Below are 25,457 nucleotides of genomic sequence, written 5' to 3' on the forward strand. Positions count from 1 at the left end.
GACAGGCTAATTATCCAGTACACGTTTATCAGTAACGTGATGATCTCAAAGCCGGATGGTTCCTCACTCATCTCTCACTCGATCTAAGTGTGATAATAAGACCAAATTATGGGTTCCTTGATGCGAAACATAGCACTGACGCGGAAAGCAAAACACATATCAATACGACTTCCTCCTTTAAAACTGCCTCACGCAAGAAAAATTTCAACTCGCACAAAAGTTTACAATTCCAGGGTCCAACCGGCCAACGAAGGGTAAGTAGATTTAAATGATTATCACAGGTTTATGGTCAGTACAAATTATACTCGTAGTTATACAGTCGCGGCAGGTGGCAAAGCCCCTCGCTCTCGCTTCTCTTTTCGCGTACGTGCATGCCACTCGTTCGTGAATTTACATGATGGAGAGCTTGCTTTCAGGCTAGAGGCTAGACTTCCTTATAGTCCTTCGCTTCTCATTCCCGGTTCTGGTAGGCTCGCTTTTGCCACTGAAAGCATAAAAAAACTACCGCTCGCGATTCGCGCCACGCTTGTGAAAGAATTTGAGCTCGACTCGTAGCAGCTTGTAGGCAAGTCTAGCTAGAGGCCTTTACTGGTGACTTGAGCAGAAGGATAGTAGGTACCTCTTTTTACAAAAATTGCTTGTCAAGGTTCTTACGCTGCTTACGCTCTTCTTTATCATTGCCGTATATGCTAGTCTGCTACACAGCCGTTTTTAATGACGTCACGCAACGCTTCTCCCCACAGGATTTCGGCATTAAACCGTGATCGCGAATTTTGATAGTATGCAATTTATGTAAGACTTCATATAATATCCTAAGCCATTCCCATTGGGAGCGGGGTCAATTGTCGGAGGAGGGGGGTCTGTTGAAATTTGGGGGTGGGGTGGGGGTAGTGAAAAAGAGAGAGCCTCCAGATTTTAGATCTCCAGAGCATTGAGTCAATCCTGGTTCATGTCCTGATCTTTCAGACACGCCGTAAACTCATAGGCTCCTGACCTGCTATGCATCAGTCAATTACAGCTGCGCCCATGCCCCCCTTCCGGGCTAACCCCAGGGCATTAGCCCTTTTTTTGCCTTGGAAGGCAAACTCTCGGGGGCGGGGACACTAGAGCTACCAAATGCCCCGCGGTGGGAACGAAAAAAGAGGCTATCACGTAGACGATTAGTGCCACTTAAATTATTCATGTGCGCTTTGTGGTTTCAGTTAACGCCTGACTTTCTACAAAAGAGTTATCATACAACAACACCACTGGTTTTTACTTTTGATTAAATGAATTATATTAAATTCTAATTAAATTTTATGAATGTTAAAAGCTTCAAAGTCATAATAAATCGATTTCATTTCAATAAATTTGGAGGGGGGGAGGCTCATATTCGTTGGGGGCTTATAATCGGATGTATTATTTTGTTTGTCAGTGAAAGGGCCTATAGCCGGAGATTATAAGTGGGGGAGCTTATAAGCGGCAGTTTACGGTATTCAATTAGTGTGTGTACATCGTTACAGGTTAAAGTATAGTTACTCTCACGGGACTTCTACCAAACCTCTGCTGGGTGACACAATTGGAGGAAGATTTGATAAGGTTGTAGAGAGGTTCCCGGAGAGAGAGGCGTATGTCTTCTGTGAAGATGGACATCGAGCAACTTTTTCAGAGTTTAAACATGAGGTAAGAATATACAGTTGAACCTCTCTCCAACGGCCACCTTGGGACAAAGGAAATGGCCGTTGTAGAGAGATGGCCGTTGTAGAAAGGTCTAAACCAGAGTCAATGACGTAATATAAACGCTTGAAAGGACATTAAACCCACTCTGCAGCACAAAAGCAAATCAACAATGGTTTCCACAACACCACGAAACACCCGCGAAGTGAGAAGAACACAAGAGTAAACGGGGATCGTGGATCTAAAATCTGCAGCCTCCCTTGTAGACGTTTTTTTGACACGCCATGATAGGACCTCTGACCTAACCCACGTAGCTCAAGTGCGCACAAGCAGTCGAACGAAAGGTCTGGAACGAGGGTGAAAACGGAGAGTGAGACTAAAAAAGGAAACTCGAAAAATGCCTTTTTCGCACACCATTGGGGCGTGTGACATTGTGCGAGGATCGCGCGCCGGATCTCACGGCTGGCGCTCCACGCCTTGAATACCAATTTTTTAACCAACTGCTTTGCAATCTAAGAAAACCATTGTAAACATATATAATTCCTGTTATTATCTTCCAGGTCGATCAACTTGCTGCGGGGCTTATTTCTCGAGGTCTTACAAAAGGTGATCGATTGGCAATCTGGTTACCTAACAGCAGAGACTGGATCCTTACACAGTTTGCTGCTGCTCAAATTGGACTGATACTGGTAGGTGCGTGTTATCTCGATAAGTAGGGACCTTAAGATCCGACGACGGCGACGGCAACGAAAACATCAAAACAACAACCCTGCACGCGCAACGCACTCTTTTGTATATTTCCTTGCCTTGGTTGCACGACTACGACTTGAAACTGCCTAATGTCACTTGTTAAGCATGGCGGACGTAAGTAAGGCTGACGAAATTTTCCTTTTCTTTCTGAAGTTGGATATGCATGGTTCTTAGGAATTCTAATCCAGGAATGACAAAGTTGGCGAGTTGGAATAATCGCGATGAAGATTGAATGAATTCGAATTTACTTTTTAAGGGACGTTTTCAGTTTCGCGTGCCGTCCTCTTCCTCGGATCGTAAAGGTCCCTGGTGTAAAAAAGGAGAACGTTAAGGGTAGAAGTTAAGGGTTAAAAGGGTACATTGGGGAAAATTGGCAGCGCGAGCAGTACACTGGGTCCATATTATATGTGGCAGAGAGTTGTCTCACATCTTCTGGGTTCGTTTTTGACACAGGTTTGTTTAAATCCTGCATACCAACAGTTCGAAGCTGAATACATTTTAAAGAAGGTAAGTCAGACAATTATAAACGCCGGTTTAAGGTATGTTTTGCATTTCTTGGTCGTCTTTTCATTTCTACTCCTGAGTCTCATGCCCTGTAGTCCCCAGCCAACCTCGTTCCCAAGCTTGTCTGGAGCTATCGCGCTCGTCTCCAGGCTTTTTCCGCTCACTCGGATAGCGCGAATTAGCCTGGGAACTAGGCTACTCTGTAATATTTTTCCGATTCGCAAAACTGGTCGTTTAAAACGGGAATTGAATTGTGATTAAGTTTGAAAGTTGTCGCGTTCTTTCGAACTTTCAGTAATTATACATATTGTTTTTCGTTTTAAGGCAGGATGTAAAGCGGTAATAATAGCAGATGAATTTAAAACACAGAATTTTTACAGCATGATGGCAAACATAGTACCAGAACTACCTGAGGCAAAACCAGGAAGTCTTTACAGTACAAGGTTGTTATGCTCGGGTTGGTACTTAGCCTGTGCCACAGACGAAGCTAAACTCTAGTTAATTTACTAACCGAGGTTAAATTGCGTCAGGGACGCAGGCTAGGTTACACTATACCAATATTAGTCCTGAGGCACACCTACCAACTCCGCAGTATGACCATTACCTTACGCATGCGCACAACCATATCACCCGGGCACGTTGAACATCTTAACTGAATACAAGGAGCCGCAAAATAACATGTTTCAACTGTGGCTGGTCGCTTACTGGAAACTTCAAGCAAATTAAAGTACTTGAGTACTGTGTAGCTATTCTCTTTGCGATAACTTTGAAGCAATATTCAGTGATAAGTAAATTGAGCAGCTGATTGGTTAGTTCGTTTTAGACCCCGTTTACACGCTTGTCCGGTCAAATTTTTGAACAGGCGAATTTTTTACCTGTGCAACGCGTTTATACGGGACCTACTTCTGATCAGGTGAAAAACTGGCAGCCTCGTACCCAGGGCAGTTCGCGCTCTCCGAGTTACCAGAGGAGGCCTGGAACCGAGTACGATAGCTCGGTGAATTTTCCCGACAAACTTAACAGGAGACGTCACATCCGAAATCGTCGAGGACGACTGGGAACGACGCTGAAAAACTGGAACATTTTGCCGTTCAAAAACTGGCAAGGTTCCGCGGGTCCCGTGTAAACACATACACGTTTTTGGTCGCCCAAAAATTTGTCTGGAGCCATGTAAAGGCGGGAGGCCTTATTCATCTCCATTTTGGACACATGTGCCAGAAAACGAAAGTAGATTTAAGTCAGTACATATGGACAAGATGGGAAGTACATAGGGTATAACAAAAAGCAAAAAACGATAGATAATTCAAAGTTGAACTTACTTGAGGTATTCAATCACACTCGGCTCACAAACACAGGACAGGCACACACGCAAAAACCGATTTCAGCCTAGCTTGATTGAAGTAAAAGCCTGACCAGATCTGTTGACAAAAGTAAAAAGGTGATTCTTATCCTAAAGTGCTTTCGTTTTTACAGTATTTGAAAGCTGGTTGCGTAATTTTCTTAACTCTCTCCTTTGTTTTTGTTATAACTTAGACTGCCGGAGCTGAGAGATGTATTTATTGTGAACAAAACTAGTGAGCCATTCAGGTCAGTATCTCATACACCACAGTCGTTTACAATACGTCTGGTTGTAAAAACAATCAAGGTTTTCATTGCTGCAGTAAAACAAGCATTGGCAGAGCAGTCAGCGGTGTTTAAGGTCTAAAGCGAATTAACAACAGAGCCTTTCATTTCACCTAAAAGTAACGAAAATACAGGCGGAAAATTATAGGGTTACGGGACTTTCACAACTGGATACAGGATATTTAGACAAGAGATTTGGGGAAATGGAGTGTCAAAGAAACCTTCCTTGACTAGAACAAGAGGTATGTATAGTGATCGATAAGAAATACTACAGAGCTGGAGCAAAATACTTACAAATAAGATTGTTTGCATTTTTGTGTCGAATATTAACGATTTTGAGCCCTCGCAAGGAGCCTCCTTTTAAGAAGAAAACCCTTCGCTTTCCTCAAAATGACGTCACCATAAACAGTTTTTGGTATTATAGGGATACAAAGCATTGTAAGCAAAGCGGCGCCGGAAATTCAGACCATAGATTTAATGGATACGAGGTATGCAGAGTCCCCTTGATGGATCCTCGAGGAGCTTATTTAAGATGTATTCTATTTGCTTACCAGGCCCTTGGGTGGGAAGTAATGGGCTCAAGAAAGAACGGGACGCGCGATGGAGATACTCGAGACACCCTTCCCTCGAGTGTCTTCCTCGCTCGGCTCTTCCTTTCTTGCGCCTTCTTTGAGCGTTCTTTCAAGCGCCTGTTACGCAGGCTGAGTGTATTAAGGAGATGAAACACTCTCGCAAATTGTACACAGTAAGAAGTAACGTAAATGTACGAGTTAATTAAAAAAGGTGGCCCATGGTCCAAAATGCCGCTGACTTTGATTGGTAAATGTGATTAAACCTGACAGGGGAACTACTCCATTTAAAGAGCTGAAAAATGGATCTGTTGATGTAGATGTTTTACAAAAGATGAAGGAGCTAAAGAGAATGATACAGTTTGATGATCCTGCTTGTCTTCTTTTTACATCGGTGAGTCCACAAACAGGTTTTATCTTAAAAACCTTGGAGGATTTCAAAATAAAACTGCGCTTTGGTTCAGAGCATTGGAGTGGGGTGTTACAGTGCGACTACTCGAACCGGCGGGGCACTTAGAAGAAGATTATCCAATCACAACGTTTTTTCAAAACAAGACTCTCAAGTTTTTTTTTCAACCGAAGTAATAACATTCATAAATTTGAGGGCTCTTTCCTGAGAGGTGAGGTATGCTCAAACGGTTTTAAAGTTTTCAACGGTTGGATAGTTGAACCTTGAATGTTATTTGGTCCGTTTGCAAAAAAAAAAACTTGAGAATCTATTGCTTTCAACAAAAACGTTGTGATTGGATAATCTTCTTCCAAGAGCCCCGGTTCAAGTAGTCGTACTGCAATGTTCCCATCACCTGGAGGCGATCGGCGAGGTCAGGTGTAATTCTCGGGCTGAATTCATTCATCTGTCTTCTGTTTATGCCTTTCATTTTTGTCCTAAATTCAGGGTTTTCGGGAGAAAGATCAATTGCATCAGTCCGCCGATACATAAAGATACTAAAAAAGACAACTCCGACATTTACCTGGCAATTCAAATGGAAACTATTGGGCAGTAGCCATAATACTGTGACTCGTTCTAAGGTTTTCCCCATACCCTAAAATCTTTATATTTCGAATGTTATGCAACAATGCCGATGCTCATAATTCGAGCATGGGCTACCTGTGGTTTGCTGAACTGTACAAAGTTGTTTCGCTGACTAATTCTGAGGATGGAGTACTGATTATAATTACTAAATACCAGGTTCTTTAATTTTTAAAATCATGTAACAAGACAGGACATTGCTTGTGTGTTAATTCTGCAGGGAACAACTGGACATCCCAAAGGTGTTACGTTGACTCATCATAATTTAGTTAACAATGCTGTGCTGGTGGGAGAGAACATGAATTTCCAAGAGGTTAGAGAAGAAATAGTTTTCTTCTTGAACAGGAGAGTAAAACGCTGGAAGGCGTTCTCAGTAATCAGACATAAAATTTTGACACAGTTAAGACGTTTTATTTCCGACCGCATCAGACGATTCCTACTTTATCAATTCTTGTAACACGAGAAAAAATCCTCCTAGTCATGTACCCAACAGAAGAAGTTGAGAGAAAGAGCCTCAAAAAATTCAGGCTTAAACTGGTTTCAAACCCATGACCTCTACGTTTTTCGTGCAGGGGACCGTTTCTCCAAATGTCCCGATAACTTTTCGGGCCGGAAATCAAATATTCAAATCGAAATAAAAAGAATAAGAGGCAGAGCGCGGGTCCTGGCTAGCAAAACACTCCATTTTGTTCCATTAACTGATAGTTTCATCATGTTAGATGCAAAGCTATTGAAACTTCTATCTTGCATGTAAACAACAACAGCTTTATGGGCCCGTTAATTATCGGGACTTTCGAGAAATGGGCCCCAGCGCTCTTACCACTAAGCTATCGTGCCAACTGGGATCTGGGAGTTGGTCCCTTTGGTCAACTCCTGTTATTCAGAAGCTTTGTTTACAATTTTATGCTGTTAACAAACTGAACATGGTTTACGTATCTGCCTTAACCCTTTAAGCCCTAAGAGTGACCAGCATCAAATTTCTCCTTGTAATATCAATGCTTTGTAAAACAGAGTGGCCATGAGAATTACGGACATGATCACACAAGATGAATTTGCTTGATAATTTATCAACTTCTACCCCCTACTTCTGTAGGAAATGAATAGGGGCAACAAATGAGAATTCAAATTTTGATCCTAGGGTTTAAAGGGTTAACTTTGACTTTTTTGTCTTTCTTTGTATTCAGCCGGGAAGAGTCTGTTCTCCTTGGCCTCTATTCCACTGCGCTGGTCTCTCTGTTACCAGGTTATAATGTTTTGTACTCTTTTCGTTACTTTGCCATTTGAAGACCTGCAATATTCAAATTTATTTCTTTAAACGTCTCTCTGGGTTTCTCTGCTTTCCACCTTCTAGATAAAAGGGACTATTAGCATCGACGACGGCGACGGCAGCAAAAACGTCACTTTTAAAATTAATGAGCGTTTTTTCAAACTTTGTCGCGTTTATTCCAGTTCGCTGAAAAAGTCTAATGTAGGCAAGTATCCCTGGAGTTGATTTCTTGGGGACCGCACTCAATTGCAAGTTCAGAAAGAGAAAGAAAATTTAATTGTCGCTTGTTTACGTCCTCCATAAAACGCGAAATTAGGCATTTTCACGTCGTAGTCGTGCAGTAACGGCAAAGAAGTGTAGAAAAAAGCGTTATGTACGTGCAAACTTGTTGTTTTGCTATTGCTGTTTTGATGTTCTTGTTGCCGTCGCCGTCGTCGTTGGGAAAACTCGAAAGTGAGGCTGCCACATTATCAGGTTGTGGGCGACCAATTAGGCTGAAAACTGAAGACGTCTTTTTTAAGACAACAGTCATAATCAAGATAAACTAAATGATTGCTGAAGTCTTTAAATAATTCGTTTATTATTGAGGTGTTAAACTCATAACTGTTCATTCTGTAAGTCTGAACTTTAATCCATCTTCGTGAAAGTGATACATAGGATGGTTTTTTTTAAAAAAAAATTTGTGTGTTGGCATTACGGGGCAGTCTTTATAAGCTCAGTTTCCTACATTAATTAATAATTCCGCCAAATAAGAATTGCCTTTATGTTTTGGTGCAGCATAGTTTGCATGGAATGGGGAGCAACTGCTGTCTACCCATCTCGTGGATATAACAGCACAGCTACTCTGAAGGCTGTTCACGATGAGAGGTGAGTGAGTTTTCATTGACAGTTACGAACATGTGTGGCAGTGCAACTAGTTCGCATTTTAGTCACATTTGGCAAACTAAGAGAAGGGTTTATCCATCCAAACACTTTTTTTTGCACGCTTTGCTGTTCATCGCTTTAGAATTATACAGCTTGTCTGGTTTCCCTGTGCCTAATCATCTATTTGCTTCTTATTTTACAGGTGTGATACTCTGTATGGAACCCCCTCAATGTTCCTTGATGCCCTCGCCAATCCTGATTTGGACAAGTTTGTTCTTTCCACTCTACGAAAGGGTATTGCTGCAAAAACAAGCGTCAAGTGTAACCTGCCTAGCAGGCGCTTGCAAGTAATATGGGCGGAAGAAAGAACCTGGCGCGTGAAGGGACACTCGAGAAGAGAGTGGGCGTGTGTCCGTCGCGCACTCCGTTCTCGCTCTCAGTAATAACTTCCAAGCGTCTGCTACATAGGGTAAAAGAAATGGTCAGAAAATTTGGCGCAATAAACCATGAAAAAAGGCAGTACCTGCTCAATAGCTCTTGAGTAAATGATCACTCATGATTAGGAAAACTTTTATGCCAGAGTCTGATTCTATATATAAAAAGGTTATGCTTGGCTACGAGGCTAAGAGGAACAAAACACTTCTCTCGTTCCTTTTCTTTCGCTTTTTCCCTTAGCCTCAAAGCCACATTTGAATTTCAATGTACGCAAATTAGCCTCAACGCGCATTTTTTCTGTTCATTTGAGCAGAATCAGAGAAACATCCATCCGCACTTTCTAACAAAATTGTCGAATTTTTGTCTTTCTACTGACTTGTAGGGCTCACTGGAGCATCATCGTGTTCTGCTGAACTAATGAAGCAAGTTGTATCCACTTTGAAAATACAATTAACGGTACATTTCTTTTTATGTTTTTTATCCAGTTACTTGTATACGTGCGTACAGTGGAACCTCGATATAATGAACCTCTATGTAACGAAGTCCTTGATATAACGAACGATTTTCTTTACCCCAGTAACAGTAAAATATATGAAAAAGAATCTCGATATAACAAAACCTAGTTATAGCGAACAAATTTTGCCACCCCCTTGGCCCTTCATTAAACTGAGGTTCCACTGTAGTATGGTACTAAAGCTTAGTGGATTTTTTAAGCACTCGTCCAAAAAGCAAAGAGCAGGGTGGACGAGCTCACTCGTGTTAGATAATTTAACAGACTGAACTCAACCATAAAATCAAGATGGCGACTGCATAACATTAGGGAGCTTTAGCAACTACGACAACGACCACAACGACGACTTCAAAAAACAATAGCTTTAATGATCAAAACAACAGCTCTGCACGTGCATCACGCTTTTTAGTTAATTTCCTTGACGTCCACTCTACGACTACGACGTGAAACCTCCTAATTTGACGTTTTATGGAGGACGTGAACATACGACGACAAATTTTCCTTCCTCTTTTTGAACCTGAATAAAATCCTTAAGAATTCAACTCCAGGAAAAGTCGCCTGCTTTTGACATATTGAGCGGGTCCAAATAGACGCGATTAAGTTTGAAAGAACGCAGATACATTTTTTACCGACGTTTTCACTGCCGTCGTCGTCGTCGTCCTTGCGTAAGGTCCCTAATTACAACTCGCGGCCACGCCATGCTGACTTGACTCTCTTGATCTCTGACGTTTTGTCGCATATCAATAGGCCTCTATTAAAAAACAAAACTCACGAGATATACTAAGTCGTATATCTGGGGAAGGCGTACAGCAGTCGAAACATCTGTCCAAAGATACGGCTGCCACAGTCTGAGCAATATGCCTTTGCGTATGCCTAGCTTCTGGTGAAGTAAACCTCCTGTGAGTACCTACTAATCCATTTATGACGCCCCGAAACGGTTCTTTGCGGGACCTTTTTCTGATGGCCTTCATCAATCACACCTGTCACTTGAATTTTCGCTTTTCAGCTATTAATTGTAAACTTATTTAGTCCAACTTCTTTATTTGTTGGTAGAATACTTGTACCCTTTTCCCTGTTATAGATTGTCTACGGCTGTACAGAATCCAGTCCGTTGGTTTCTGGAACATCAATAGCCAGTTCAGACGAAAATGAATTGTCCACAGTGGGAAAGGTATTTCCACACACAGAGGTCAGATGTGCCCACTGTTAAAGCGACTTCCTTTCACCCAAATTAAAGTATGATTCAGAGTATAAATACAGACCATGAAAACAAAACAGGAATTGATTTAGTGTCCTCTGCAAACATGCAATCCATGCAGTGTTTTTAAGGGCTTGTATGCTTTGATAAATTGAGTTCACTTGCAGGCATTTTCGAAAGGATGTGGTAGAAGTGTAATTACTCCTACATTTATAATCGTGCCAATCACTTTGAGAGCCTCTTAAAAGCTAGTACTTCAAGACTTCGTTAAAGAGAAGCTGCTTAATTTACGTTTCAATGTATTTAGCACGAACGTACCAATTGAGGATACTCTTTTTAAGTCATTTTCTGGAGATCTGTCGGCATTTCTACGAGCCACGCGATCACCTAGCCATTTCTAGGGCAAAGCCAAAACCTTCATGCCGTCTCATGTAAGACCCCGAGTATTGGTCCGGCCCAGATAGTCTTACCCATGTCAGTCTAGCGCTCTACCGACTAAGCTAACCTGCTTGAAGTCCCCAGGCTACATGGAGACCACACATGTAACTCAAAGCCATCGCCGGGCTTTATTATCTTGAAACAAGTAGTATCCTTAGAACAGGACAAAATACGTTCTTTTTACCTTCACGGTTACCTCAGAATTTCGGGGTTACGGTGTGTATTAAATTTGTTTTTCCTTCCAAATAACTTTAAGGAGAAAATCGAAAATTATGCAATTTCCCTTTCCGAACGCGGCGATTACTTTAGTTGTGTCCGCGATAAGAGTGGTTTTTGTAACACTCGGGAAAAATATCTTCGATTCCATTCTTCTCGCGTGTCAGTAATTATCATTCTTTGTTTCTTTCTTTTTCTCCTGAATAGATAAAAATTGTGGACAGAGAAGGGAGTGTAGTGCCGGTCAATACCACTGGGGAAGTTTGTATCCGAGGGTACTGCGTCATGATGGGATATTGGGGGGAGAAAGAACAGACGGAGAAAGCTGTGGGACCGACCGGATGGTTACACACCGGGTAGGAGTCCACAAGTAAAGTACGGTCTGTTACTCATGCTTACCTGGCGTGACAAGGGTGAAAAGGGGGAGTGGATTGGGGAGAGAAGAAAAGGGGCGCCTTGCTATAAGAACCCCCTTTTGTTCATTTCTGCGGACCTTGGCCGGCTAGTGTCCGTAAATGTCTGATTGGCTGACCCACAATGAGTAACTTATTGACATGTATTAAGTAAGACACAACCATGACACAGGCTCCCTCTCCCTTCTTCCTTTCGGGCTGTTCTCCCTTTTCCCTTTCCCTTTTTATACGCCTGCCATGCATGCTACACATGCCTGGATCAACATGCATCCGTCAATTATTTTGTCGTGGTGAGGTGTTGAAGAGAGAATAGTCGGAGAAAATAACCACCAACCCTACCGGGTGAGGTTCCGCTAGAGTATTGGCTAATAATATCCCGGAAAAAATATATTTCTGGAGTATTATTGAAAGTGGGAAGTGGCAAGTGGCAACGGTCGACCCTTGATATAGGGGGAAAAGTCCGTAAATATATCGTGTCTTTTGATACCCCTGGGGGGAAATATGTAAAGGGGAATTGGGTTATGATACGATGACTTCACTCCTTGGTGATTCGGTTTTGTGGATGCTCTTTCCAGCTTTCTTGGTTTTTCATTTCAAAATCTAAGAATACGATTAACAAATGTTATTTCACTTCTGTCAACAGCGACCTCGGGACGATGGATGAACGTGGCTACTTGAGAATTGCAGGAAGACTTAAGGTAAACGCGCAGGTTGAACTGGCCAGCATCTGACATTCAGAAAACAGAAAGTAAGGCATTGGAAAAACTACGCTTACATAAACATACCAATGCAGCACGGAAGTATTATTACTTACCTGTCTGTTGTTTGTTATTCAGTCAGTCAATCAATCAATCAATCAATCAAATCAATCATTAAGTCAGCCAATCTGTCAGTGAGTCAGTCAGTCAATCAGTCACTCCGTCTGTGAGTCAGTAAGTCAATCGGTCAATCAGTCAGTGAGTCAGTCAGTCAATCCGTCAATCAGTCAGTGAGTCAGTCAGTCAATCCGTTAATCAGTCAGTGAATCAGTCAGTCCGTCAGTCAGTCAATCAGCTAATCAGTCTGTCACTCACTCAGTCAATCAGTCAATCGATTAGTCCTCATGACCGTCTCATGTCTGTTGTTTGTCGGTCTGTCTGCACTTTTTAGTCCTCTACGTTTAGTGCTGATCCCTCATTCAGTATTCTTACCTATGTCTCAATTCATCCAACAGGATTTAATTATTCGAGGAGGGCAAAACGTTTATCCAGCTGAAGTTGAATACTTTCTGCATACTCATCCAAAGATACAAGATGCCCAGGTAAAACGTATTATTGAGGCAGGGGTACGTAAGGCTTACTGCAAAATATCGTGATTTAAGTCAGCGGCGAGCAGATCAATTATTTGCCGAGTTTGTTTTTTAATGAATACAGTCATGGATTGCAGACGATCTGCCATTTTCACGTCAGAGCAGTTGCAAGAAGGAGAAAAGCGTTGTTTCACTTTTACGCATGAGCAGAATATTATTTGCAGCCAAGCACTGCGCATAAGCAGTCGATTATTTATAGGCAGCTATATGCAGGTCACGTGGTGGGCCCTCAACCAATGAAATGGAAGAAAAACAAATAAATAAAATAAATAAATAACGGTCTTAAGGTAGCGCATCCACTAAGTGGTTCTTCGTCCGCCCGATTCCTGGTCGAATTGGAATTTTAAAAGGGTTGGTTTTTAAGGGGAGGGGAAAACCGGGGTACCCGGAGAAAAACCTCTCGGAGGAAAGGAGAGAACCAACAACAAACTCAACTCACATATAGCGTCGTCGCCGGGATTTGACCCCGGGCCACAATGGTGGGAGGCGAGTGCTCTCACCACTGTGCTACCCTTTCTCCCAAATTTGCGTCGAATGATGAAAGAATTTAATGATCCTCGAACTTTCTTGTTTGAGGTTCGAATCTAAATTAGGGTCTTAATCAATCCAATACTCCTCAGGGTGGCCGACTCTGCTATGTTCGCTTAGGTTTTATTCATCTGATGTCAGATTTTCTTTGATCGATAAGGTGATAAGTGTCCCGGATGAGAGACTTGGAGAGGAAGTGTGTGCTTGGATCAAGTAAGTTAACTTGCCTCTAAGCTTGGGTTGTACGCCCAACTGGCCATATTCGTCATGGATTCGTTCCAACATATACATCGTACTAAAGAAGACGGAAAGCAGTGGAAAGCCATACAATCATAGACAAAAGTCTTTGGACAAATCTGCGCTTCTGGCCCGTTTTTATACTCATTAAGCAGCACATGTCCAGTTCCGGTCCCACCCTACATCATATTGAATCCGTGTACTGACATAGGTTGGGGTAGGGGTAACTGCAAGACGTTTTTAAAGAGATAGCACCGCTAGCATCCTTTCCTAATGTTTCACTGATTTATCGTCAGGCTATGGAAAGGAGAAACTATGACCGCTGGAGAATTAAAAGACTATTGTAACGGTCAGGTAAGGCATGCTTATCAAATTTCATGGCCCTCGGTTACAGATTCGCAGGATTTCCGTCGCCACATCTTTACTAATAAACCGATTCGTTGTATTTTCTCTAGAGTGCTGAGTACATGTATTGAAAAATGCTAGAACTTTTGCGAGAAATCATCTTAAACCCTTAGCCTTTCGAAAGAAGATACGGTAAATAATATTCAAAATTCTCACCTTCTCCTCATTTAAAAAAAACTTTTTTAGCCGGAAAAACACGATAATTCTCTATCATTTTTTTAGACTGTGTAGTCTTGAACCCCATTTACAGAAGATGTGGGATATTTAGTTTCTGTACGTGTATTGGGTATAAATTTAAAACAGGTCCAATGATATTATAAGTCGAAATAAAGAAAGTACGATTTCCCGCGTGATTGCCTCTCCTAGTTTATGCATTCTTTTGGCGCATCTGATTTGGCAATGTTTATTCGATAGATTGCTTATTACAAGATTCCGCGTTACATTAAATTTGTAGACGAGTATCCGATGACAGCTTCAGGAAAGGTGAGCGAAGTGAAAGTCATTTCCTTGAAGATTGATTGTTAGGACACGTAAGTAGACGTTATAATTAGTAGTCACGTTGTAGAAGAGACTGTTTTAGAACACACGTTAGTAGTATAGAAGGGAATGTTTAAGACACTTAAGTAGTATAGTAGGTACTGTCTTAGAAACGTTGGTAGTAAAGAAGGGACTGTTTTAGACCCGTTAGTAGTATAGTAGGGACTGTTTTAGACCGTCGGTAGTGTAGTATGTACTGCTTTAAACCTGTTAGTAGTATAGTAGGGACTTTTTTTAGACCCGTTAGTAGTATAGTAGGGACTCTTTAAGACACGTTTGTAGTATAGTAGGGACTGTTTTAGACCCGTTAGTACTATAGCAGGGACTGTTTTAGACCGTTAGTAGTATAGAAGGCACCGTTTTATACCCGTTAGTAGTATAGTAGGACTTTTATAGACCGTCAGTAGTATAGAAGGAACTGTTTAAGACACGTTAGTAGTATAGTAGGTACTGCTTTAGACCGTTAGTTTAGTAGGGAGTTTTAGACCGCTTTTTGTGGATAGAGGTTACTCGCTCTGGATTTTGTTGTCTTATTCAGACCATAGCATGGTATACTAGGAATCGAAATTTGTATTCTGTTCACACGCATTCTTCATTTTCAACTTGGAGAAAGTAGCCTTCGAGCAAGCTCCCAATTTGGGGATATCGTTAGAAACCACGCGCGAGTGGTACTTGAAAGAAGACGACTCCTCGTTGCTTTGACTCCTCGTGGCTTGCCTCTCGTTCCCATGTTCACTAGTGGCTCACTTCGCTAAGCACTCGAAATGGAGAGCTTTCTCTTTGGCTAGGAGAGAGATTCAAATCCCCTGAGCCGATATCCACTACACCATAATCTTAGTAATTCAGGTTTTTCAGCCTTTATCTTATCCACTGTTTTTTAAAGTTTTTTTTTTTGTAGTGATTTGGTACACAGATTCATGATCAATCGTAGTTTCTACCTGTTAAGAAAACCAGCGGCATCGTTGAAAAAAAACCCCGAACTGTTCATCTGAATGATTATACTTTACGATACCATACATTGCCTCAAAAAGTGTACTTCAGCCCTGTTTAATCAACTAATAGTTCGACGAGAAAGTACTCTATATAATAGTTTCCCTTCGGATCAACAAACGTTTCATTTACTGGGTTTATCAACGAATGCACCCGGTGATTGACAAGGAGGCGCCACCCTTCCATCCGGGATCCTTATCAACAGTATGTTATAGTTACTTGTCGTTTTCTTCAATTTTTCCTCACGCCTTTCACCTTGTTTTTAGGTTAAGAAGTACGTCATGAAAGAACAAGCAGCAGAAGAGTTTCAATCCTATTTAACTTAAGAAAGGCAAACAGCAAATTGTGAATATGGTTGTACACACCGAAAATGACAGCTAGCTTTCTCTCTTCGTTGAAATCAAAATAAGGAAATTAGGGGTGAAATTATAACCTCACATGTAAAAATGCACCAGGACAGGAAGGGAAGTTAGGAAGAGCACATGAAAATTATTTAGAAATCCAAAATTTGGTTCATTTTACATCTTGTAGACAATTATTTATTTTCGCTGAAATTTCAACCAGATATCTCCATGTGTAAAATTCGTTTTACATCGATATAATTCGTACAATGTAGGATATATAAACAGGTTCTTACGTTCTTTGCAGGGACAATAAGTTGTAAACTTAGTAAAATTTTTATACATTGTAATAACTGACAACAACAGATGACATCCTTTCATTTTGTGCTTCACCGAAATGTTGGGTTGAACATATACGATAATAAATAACCCTTTAACAGTTTGATACGCCTTCAATTTAATTGTTGCTGTTTGTCTAAGGGATAAAGACTGCGAAGGCGACTATACGAATAGTGGGAAAAGAAAAACAGAAACTAACTGAACAATTCAAATTCCTTTTTATGCCACATCTTAAGAAATTATAGAACTATGCAAACTTTTGTCGAAGAGGTTTGTTTCAAGTTATAATTACTAACCGGTTCGTTCACAGATTTTAAAGTTAGAGTAACAAACCACTCCGCCATTCCAGGAACTTTCTCCTCCCTAGAGGCCTCTTTGCGTCCTGTGGAGGCTGGGGAGAGGGAAGAAAACAAGCGCGCGGGGAACGATGGGAAGGAAAGAGACTTTCCCTCTTCCCATTGTTCACCGAGCGTTTACCATTTTTTTAATTTATGCATTTTTGTATTGGACTACCTAACGGGAACCCTCTGCGAAAGGGGAAGGACTAGGAAGGGTTATTAATGAGCTCACAAGTGTAAAAAGAATTTGTACTTTAATTATTCCATAAACAATTGTGACGCTTTCAAAATCCTTCACCCTCCCTTCAGTGTCAATACTATTGTCATTGTCTGCAATCATTGAAGATCGCACTTCAAAAACCACTGTCATTAAAAAACGTACATCATGTTCGTGTTTCAGTTTTCAGAAAGGTGGTTCAGGTCCTGCCAGTAATCATAGTGGCTTAATTAGTTGTAAATGCCGTAACACTGTATTTTTCCTTTCTCTCTTGTACGTTGTTTTTATTTTCCCTCCATTTAAATGTAAGTATTGTCATAAGAAGTGTTGTAACCAAATAAATGTTACTTAAGAAAAAAAAAGTAATCACAGTGGCATTGTTTAATATTTTGTCGTGTTCACATTAGAATCCTCATTTGTACTGTGCATAGTACGTAGTGTGGTCCAGCCAGAAACGAGAGTGCAATTACAGTTCACGCTGTGAAGGTCATTTCCAGAACTCTCTGTTTTTTGTATTCCTGTGAGTAATCAGCTACCATCAGCTCTGATAGGCAATGTCATGTACGACCAGCATCGCATAAGGAGACCGCATCTTGTCGCCAGACCATCAGTATGTTCTTGGTTAAAGATTTAGGTCTTCTTTTGTTTTCTCTCTCATGACGAACTTCTTCACCTAGAAGGAGACAATACGTTGAAAATAGGACTTAATGTCCTTGTTTTGCGGTTGAAGTCACTGGCTTATCACGAGAAGTCTTCACACAAACTTTAAACGACCTAACACGATTCAGAATCTGCAGCCATCAAAATGGTCATTTCTGAGCCTCTCATTCAGAGGTAGGCTAAATGCGAAGCCACCGATATGAAATGACTTCTCATTTTTATGCCAATAAAACTCATTTTCACAAGAAAGGTTGGCAGTTAGCCTCGCTAGCTTTCAAAGTGAGAATTGTTGGAACTCGGAAAAGACCTTTTCTTTTGACAGCAAAGTCAAATTCTTTTCCCTCATCCTATACCCATCCCCACAGACACGTGCACTTACCATTTGCGTTACTCCCACCCCCTCAAGTTCCAAGCTTTTCCATTACCCTCGCCCTCTAAGGTTCAGTTCTTACCTTTCCTGTTACAGTGAGAGGAAATTCATCGACGAACGTGATATAACGAGGAATTTTATAATGAGCAATCTGAAAAATACACGACAAGAATGTAACGAGTATTGAAGTCAAAAAGTAAAGTTGTAGATTAACGTTCGTAAAGCATACCTGGCCTTTACAAAACTCTTTGATCTCCTCTTCAGTGGCTGACTCACCAGCGTGTAATCTGAAACAAAAAGTGGCTGTTAGTTTTATCCAAACGATTCTTTATATTCCTGTACTGGTCTGAAAATTACGTGAGAAGGGTTCTTTATTGGATAAGTCCACAAGAAAACCGTGGCTCACGAGCTAATGGCAAAGCTTGCTCTTCTTTCTCCTCATTTATTTGGCCCAAGCTACTTTCTATTATATTAAGCTAGATTTTACAACATTCAGAACTACACTACAAAGCAGAGTATCGGGTTATATCTAACAAAGAGTAAAATTCATTACGGGAGAAGGACCTTTCTTTTAAGTGGCGAAAAACCTTTTAATGAACTTCTATTAAACACAATAAACACTGCAAAAGAATAAAGACTTTCTGCCGCCAAGCAAGACAGTCTTTTTTTACCGTGATTTCTTATTGACGTTTCTCAAATTTGTGTTGTAATTTAAATTTTATTGTATTTAGATTTTTTAAACTGTAAGTTTAAATGCTTAATGCAATCAACCAGCCTTTGAGCTGGACGGGCAAACCTCTTCAAATAACTCTTATTTTCTCTTTACTTTACTTCGTGGGAAAACATCATTTTTTCCCGTAACCTTCTACAAGGTATCAAAGCAAATTTAAGTGTTATTATGCAAAGAAAAGGAATATCTCACTTGATCCACGCGCAAATTTCTTCTCCCAGCCGTTGATCAGGGACGCCAATAACCTGAAGGTAAGCCAAATAAAACAAAGTTCACACTTCTACATTCATGCCGGGGAACGCTATCAGATGACCGGGCTTGCATTGTCAAAGACCCCCTTTTCCAAATTTGGTCCTTGAACAACTTGAATCGAAATTAGCCATTCTGAAGTTGCACTTAAGACGGTGTCGATGTTACTCTGTCGAATTGTACTATGGCGCTGTTTTGGGGGCAAATTTTTACCCAGTTTCCCGCCAAACGTCGTAACAGCCAATGTAAGAAGTGATAATGTTCAAACATCAACCCAATGGTGCAATTCGGCAAGACACCAATCCATTTTCATTCGTAACGTCAGAATGGCCAATCCCACGGGGTACGCCCTATAATGGCTCATACGGGGCAGAGGCCTGAAAGGGTAGGAAATTCACTTGTTCAAGTATATGAAAGGGGAGGGAAATCTGTCAATTCGGGCTGTAAAAGACTCAAAAGCTGGCTAACAGACGCATACTGGGCTGTCAAAAGGACCAGAAAACTTCCTTGGTTGAGTGATTTGCTTATATTGCAAAGACAGTGCAACAGAAGGTTGGTATGCAAAAGGGCAAGGGGTCGGACCACAGGACAGGGCCTCCCCGTTAGGGTTATAAGTTTGTTGAGTCTTCCCCCCCCCCCCGGGGGAGAGCAATATGCCAACAAACAAACAAACAAAAAAAAGCAATACAGTTCTCTAAAAGCTTACATAGCTGAATTTACCTGAACGTCCTGCACTTTAGGATGCTTGTACAGAAACTGCTCCACTTCTGTGGGGTAAATATTCTCTCCTCCACGAATTATTAGATCCTTGACGTGAAGCAAAATACCAAATTTTAGGAGGCTTTATTAAAACCAGTGGAGTGCATTTTTAAAAGAATAAATGTACCTTAATTCTTCCAATGATCTTTATGTATCCGTCTTCGTCCATTGTTGCCAAATCCCTTCAAGAAAAACACAATCACGACAACGTACTCTAGATACTCGCAGCTCCCGCCACATCTAATAACAATAATATCATAATAATTGCGGTCACACTAGCCATGGGTAAATGACTCTTGAAGCAAATTTTAGTATGTGACCGATTTTTCTGAGGTGAAATTGCCTCGGGACATTTCCATGAATTCCCCAATGAAACGCCATTTTAGCAAGTTTTAATGTTTTGGTACCATAACATTAAAACTTGCTAAACAGGCGTTTATAGGGCAAGAAACAGTAAGAAAACAACACAGACAACTCTTTATGAGGTATGTATACTGTTTATGTACATTTCAACCGTTTTATCGATCATACGATAAAAATTCCCATACAACTCCTTATAATTAAAGTTTCAAGTAGGCTGTTGTGAGTCTGGGTTGCCTGTGGCTCTATGGGTTAGTACGAACCCAAAGGGGCTCAACAAATCACGAGAAACTGAAAAGTAGTAAACAGTAAAAATCAAGTGATCTTTGTGTGCTGTGTTCAAATTGGCGCCAAATCTTACGCGCTACTATCGACGTGATCTTAGGTATACAACCAAAAACTGCAAGGTCTGGATGAATCGTAATTGTTGTCGGCGTTGACGTTCTCATCTTAAAAAAGGTTCTGAACAACTAGTTTGCGTTTGTGATTGAGCTTGTAATGCAAGCACTAGAATCACCGAAAACATCACATGCTTCGTGCCATCAATCAGTACAGTATTTCCCGACAAATCGGTTAAAGGTTTACCATTCCCCATGAGCAATTTTTACAGTGTTACCGCAGGCGTGAAATCGACTGGGAAACAGTGGAAAAGACGTCTAGTGTGACCACACCTAATAATATGATATTTCTATAGCGCTCATCCTTTTCAATACTAAACGCCATGTCACATATTAAGCCACAACTGCTTTCATGTCATAAAGGACTCACCCACTATGGAACCAGCCGCTGGCTTCAATGCAGGCGTCAGTTTTTTCCTTATCTTCCCAGTATCCCAGCATGACACTATACCCTCGAAAGCATATCTCCCCAGAGGTATTGATAGGTACAACACGTCCGTCATTATCTATGATTTTTGCCTGAAAAAAGAAAAGTAAATAAAGTCAAACCCCGCTTTACGGATACCCTCTTATACGGACAACTCGTTATTACGGCCGCGAATGAGCACAACGGACAGCTTTTTCTGGTCCCCTGCGGGATACTTTAGGACTTTTTGGGTGGGGATGTGCCGCTGGGACTCTGGAACCCTTAACCTATACCAGAGCTAGTTCAAGTGAATTTTGATACCCTACACTAGACTAAACTCCCGAAATCCCCCCCTATCCTAGAGTAGCTGTTTTCCAGAAGCAACTGAGGTCACACGCACAGTCCAGCCAAATCAAAACCGATTTGATTTTTTTATATTCTTGAGTGGCAATTTCCGGTTTCCCTAGTCTAAACTAAAGTCTTCAGCCGATTGATCAGTTTAAATGGAAAATGATACCCTCGCCTAGACCCAAACTCTCTTATTTATATACCTTATCCCAGAGTAAACTGCTTGAAAACCATACCCTTCACAGCAGCACATACCTATATAGCCCATATATGGCAGTACCCCCCCGTTACTGGTCCAACCAATGCATTCGAATAAAAAGTTAACCTCGCCCCTAAAAGAAGCTTGGTTGAGAATACCGATCTAGACGAAGTATTAGTACACGTCAATTAACTGACTATTTTGGCTATAAATGAGTTCTGAGCGACGTTTGCGTGTTCACAAAGACTGTCCTCAGAGACATAGTGCTCATGCTGATAGTCTGTTTTATTTCCTTTATGTTTTGATCCAATTTGGCCAATAAAACAGCATGACATGACTATGGACACCAGCCTCTCACCCAGATGTCACGCAATCCTCGCCAACGAAGCCCTGAGAACGTCTGCGTGGGAGGCTATATGGAGACCTACTTAAAACGGAAGCACTTTCTGTAGTCCTCTCAGCGTGCGTATTAACGGGGGTTGGACTGTAAACATAAAATATCTCATTTAGCAGCATAATTGTTTGTATTAAAAGCGGCGTACCTCGCAGTTGGGGTGCACTCGTCCTACTGTTGAAACTCGTAAATCTACTGGATCATCCATCAGCGTCTGAGCGGTGACCGGGCTTGTTTCCGTTAAACCATAGCAGATCTACAGCAAAATTCATTACATCAAGCTCACAAATTATCAGATTAAGTAACAACTGCTTTGCCAATTATAACGTTTACTCGATAAACACCCAGCTTGACTAAAGATGATGTATATACGATCGAAACGACTTGCAAAGACGATTTTTAGGGTAGCAAATGTTGGAACAATGTTGTGCAACGCGATAAAATGTCGCAACAATGTTGCAAACGAGTTTCCGGCGAAGAAATTTTCGAAAATTCAGGTTTACCTCGCGAGGTGGTACTCGTTTTTTCGGAAACCCGAAGAGTTTTGTTTCATTCGCTTCAGGGAACAAGTGCTCGGAATTCAATTCTAAACTGGACTTTAGTTGTTGAATGCTGGAAAACACCTTAACAGTCATATTTTTCAAGTAAAGTCATTCTGTATTTACCGTGACTTGAGGCATGTGTAGTTTAGTTAAGACTTGTTTCATAACTTCAATTGGACAGGGTGAACCAGCCATGACGCCTGAAAGACATATGCACGAAATTAGGACAAATTCTCTTCCCCGTCCACCTTTTTCTGAATTTAATGTAACAGTCAGGAGATACCTCAATCATAAGAAAGGAAAGATAGTTATCAATTCTCAACAATCACAGCAAACAGAATAAGCCAACCAGCAGATGGCTGGATGCAAATGAAAAACACACAACTAGAAAGCCAAATAACGCCGCTTGTTTTGCATGATGCCTTTGATTGGTTAAGAGCCAACTTCTTTTTCTAGTAAGTTACGAGAAACTACATGTACATTATAAGAGAAAACAGAATACTATAGTTATCTATCTATTATCGACCTGTATTAAGACTGCTGACATCAAATTTCTCAAACGCAGGGTGGTTGAGGACATCGATAAACATTGTAGGTGTTCCATACAGAGAATTACACCTGAAACAAAATGCAATGTACTTTCTACAGCATAACCCATTCTATGCAGACAAGTAAACAAACAAAAAAACATACACAAACAAGGAGAGCATTCAGAAAGTGAATAGGCCAACCAGGGACCTTTATACGAGAAATGATATGTCACAGCGTACTAAATCTAAAACCTTGTAGTAAATTTAGGTCAGGGATCGAGATGCTTAAGTGAGATGAGAGTTTCGTGCTTGCGTTCAGCTTTGAATTCAGGACTGAATTTCAATGATGCGGCAATTTTTTCATTGCTGTCAGTTACTGTTTATGGTGCACAGAAAGGTTTTACTCTGACACTGTTGTATGCACCCCTTGCGGTTTACAATAACTTCTTATGTTTATTTCTAAACATGTGAAGGAACTTATTAAAGAGCTTTCTACCATTGCTTTCCTGTAATGCTGCTTGTTTCCAAGTTTTTTAAATAAAAGTTGGAATTTTTCGAGGCATTTTCCTGAAAGTGTTATTTGAAATAAAAGGAACAAAATTCTAACCTTTCTTGCTGAATGGCCGTTAAGACAGCTCCAGGGTCAAATCCTCGAGAAGGGTAAACTGACGTTGTACCATAGACTGCACACATTAAACTGAAAGGAGAATTGTAACATAAGCTTAGTTGTTCTAGCTTACAATTTAGCGGGTAAAGCACTCAGATACCACAGAGCACAGAGATAGGGTAACCCTGGCCATCTCTTGCCAATATCCAGGGCTGAAGTCTAGTGTTGAGATTAGCAACGGGGACTAGCCGGTGAAAACAGCCGACCTTTCAAGATGCCACCACTGGTTTCCCGCCAAATGACTTCTGAGGGACGACTGCAGAAATTCCAAACTGATGACGCATCACTACCCAGATGGGTAGTGCTTCTGATTGGTTGAAGCAAATTTCCCACGCGGCACGAACAATCAAAAACACTAATTTCATTTCCGAGTTTCCCCAAGCCTCTGATTTAAAGCGAAGCTAAGTGGAAAGACATTGATATGGAAATGACTTTTAATTTCATTTGCACAAGAAAGGAATTGCACTTAGCTTCGTTTTGAATATGAGGGTTTTTGGAACTCAGAAATGGTTTATTAATTTTTACTGTTTCAGCTACAATACATGTAATACAGGAACAAATCACGTTTCAGATTGACAAACATAGCAGAAGATTGGAGTCAGGAAATGACATTCACTCTTTTATACCTTCCTAGCACCATTCCAAAACAGTGGTAAAGTGGAACAGGAATACAAATTCTGGAATACTAAAGTAAATAAAACAAACAGTAGTTAAACCTCTGGCCATTTAATTTCCTGACGTGAGCTACTGATTACTAAACTTTGAAATTTTACTGCCTTTTTGAAGGCGCACCACTCTGCTACCTGAATACCTAATTTTAAAAAAATCATGACACCAAAAGTTTACAATCGTGAAAGCTTGAATGAGTAACTTTCCCTTTCACTCCTCCCTTAAAAAAATTACCTGATTCTCATAATTCAAAACTTCTCCAACATAATGTGCATTGTTAAGAATTCCATGGTGAGACAATGTTGCTCCCTTGGGATTTCCTGTTGTGCCCTGTTTAAGGAATGAAAGTTTAAATAAATTGGATAATCAACTCTTACAAGTCAAAGAAATGAGGTCAAAATGTCAAAACTTTGCAGTGAAACCACTCGTCTGGTGCTGTCGTGTTACAACTTGAGTTTATTGACATTATGATGTCGTTTTTTATGATTTAGGAAAATTGTAGTCCATTTGTTTGTTTGTTTTTTTACAAAAACATTGACATCTTTTTAAGTCTACGTTTCCGGGGGAAGTTTCTTAACATAGTGAAATGCAGGAAACAAAGAAAAACAAATTGCAAAATCACCAAATCATTTCCCCCCACAGCACTCTCACAGAGCATAGCTTTCAACCCATCAACAAGCAAGAAGTCACTCAGTCATTGTGAAAATTGGAATCTAGAAATACAGTCGACTCCCGATAATTCGAACCTTCAAGGGAAATTGAAAAAAGTTTGAGTTATCAAGATTTCATAGAAATTGACTGAAAATAAGGAAATAAGTAAATGGATGGGAAGGAAATGCAAGAATCATGCACTCTTCACTTCAAGGGCAGCAAGAGTTCTAGATTAATATTTTTAAAACAATCAAGCAGCAAAGATTGATTAATTACAGAGGGATGAACACTGAACTTGAACTGGAGTGATATAAAAATAAAGACAAAGAATTGACACTGTTGTTTATCAATAAATTCAATGTTTTGGACTTCAGTGCACTGTTTTTTTTTCTGACCTGTTACGCTCTTAAAACATGGCTCGAGATATCGGGGGTAAAATTATATAGAAATTGTCTGAACGGAAACAAAAATTACTTCGAGTTAGCGAAGGTTCGAGTTATTGAGGGTTGGAGTTACTGAGGGTAAAATTACAGTAAATGTATGAAGGAAATTTAAGGGATCCTCATGCTACATTTTAGTAAGGTTATTACTTACAGAAGTATACTGTATGTTGATTGGATTGTCACTTTGAAGTTCTTTCTGTAAATTTTCCACCTGCTGTCTGTCCTCTATGCCTCCCATCTCCATTAACTCTTGAAATGAAAATGTCCCACTGAAAATAATTCCAGTATCACCTATGTTCTTCTTGTAATAGGAATGGCTAAGCCACAC

General features: G+C 40.7%; 2 protein-coding genes across 2 annotated transcripts; one reads left to right on the forward strand and one right to left on the reverse strand.

Annotated features, from left to right (window-relative positions):
• LOC140947459 (medium-chain acyl-CoA ligase ACSF2, mitochondrial-like) lies at positions 1 to 17,116 on the forward strand. Its single transcript, XM_073396567.1, has 20 exons — positions 1 to 254; positions 1,503 to 1,662; positions 2,217 to 2,345; positions 2,860 to 2,913; positions 3,235 to 3,353; positions 4,444 to 4,497; positions 5,376 to 5,496; positions 6,353 to 6,445; positions 7,317 to 7,375; positions 8,177 to 8,266; positions 8,466 to 8,557; positions 9,081 to 9,154; positions 10,291 to 10,398; positions 11,269 to 11,417; positions 12,118 to 12,172; positions 12,688 to 12,774; positions 13,511 to 13,563; positions 13,884 to 13,941; positions 14,407 to 14,475; positions 15,786 to 17,116. Exons 1-20 carry the CDS (start codon positions 109 to 111, stop codon positions 15,843 to 15,845), a joined length of 1,830 nt encoding a protein of 609 aa, XP_073252668.1. The 5' UTR covers positions 1 to 108; the 3' UTR covers positions 15,846 to 17,116.
• Positions 17,110 to 25,397, reverse strand: LOC140947466 (medium-chain acyl-CoA ligase ACSF2, mitochondrial-like). Its single transcript, XM_073396576.1, has 14 exons — positions 25,281 to 25,397; positions 24,270 to 24,365; positions 23,993 to 24,051; positions 23,307 to 23,396; positions 22,696 to 22,787; positions 22,293 to 22,369; positions 21,776 to 21,883; positions 20,651 to 20,799; positions 19,650 to 19,704; positions 19,484 to 19,570; positions 18,707 to 18,759; positions 18,014 to 18,071; positions 17,867 to 17,935; positions 17,110 to 17,427 (listed from the first exon to the last, which is right to left on the reverse strand). The coding sequence occupies exons 1-14, from the start codon at positions 25,371 to 25,373 to the stop codon at positions 17,377 to 17,379; spliced, it is 1,137 nt and encodes a 378-aa protein (XP_073252677.1). The 5' UTR covers positions 25,374 to 25,397; the 3' UTR covers positions 17,110 to 17,376.
• Positions 25,398 to 25,457: the final 60 nt, after the last annotated feature.

The sequence above is a fragment of the Porites lutea genome, chromosome 9 (assembly GCF_958299795.1).
Source record: "Porites lutea chromosome 9, jaPorLute2.1, whole genome shotgun sequence".
NCBI lineage: Eukaryota > Metazoa > Cnidaria > Anthozoa > Scleractinia > Poritidae > Porites > Porites lutea.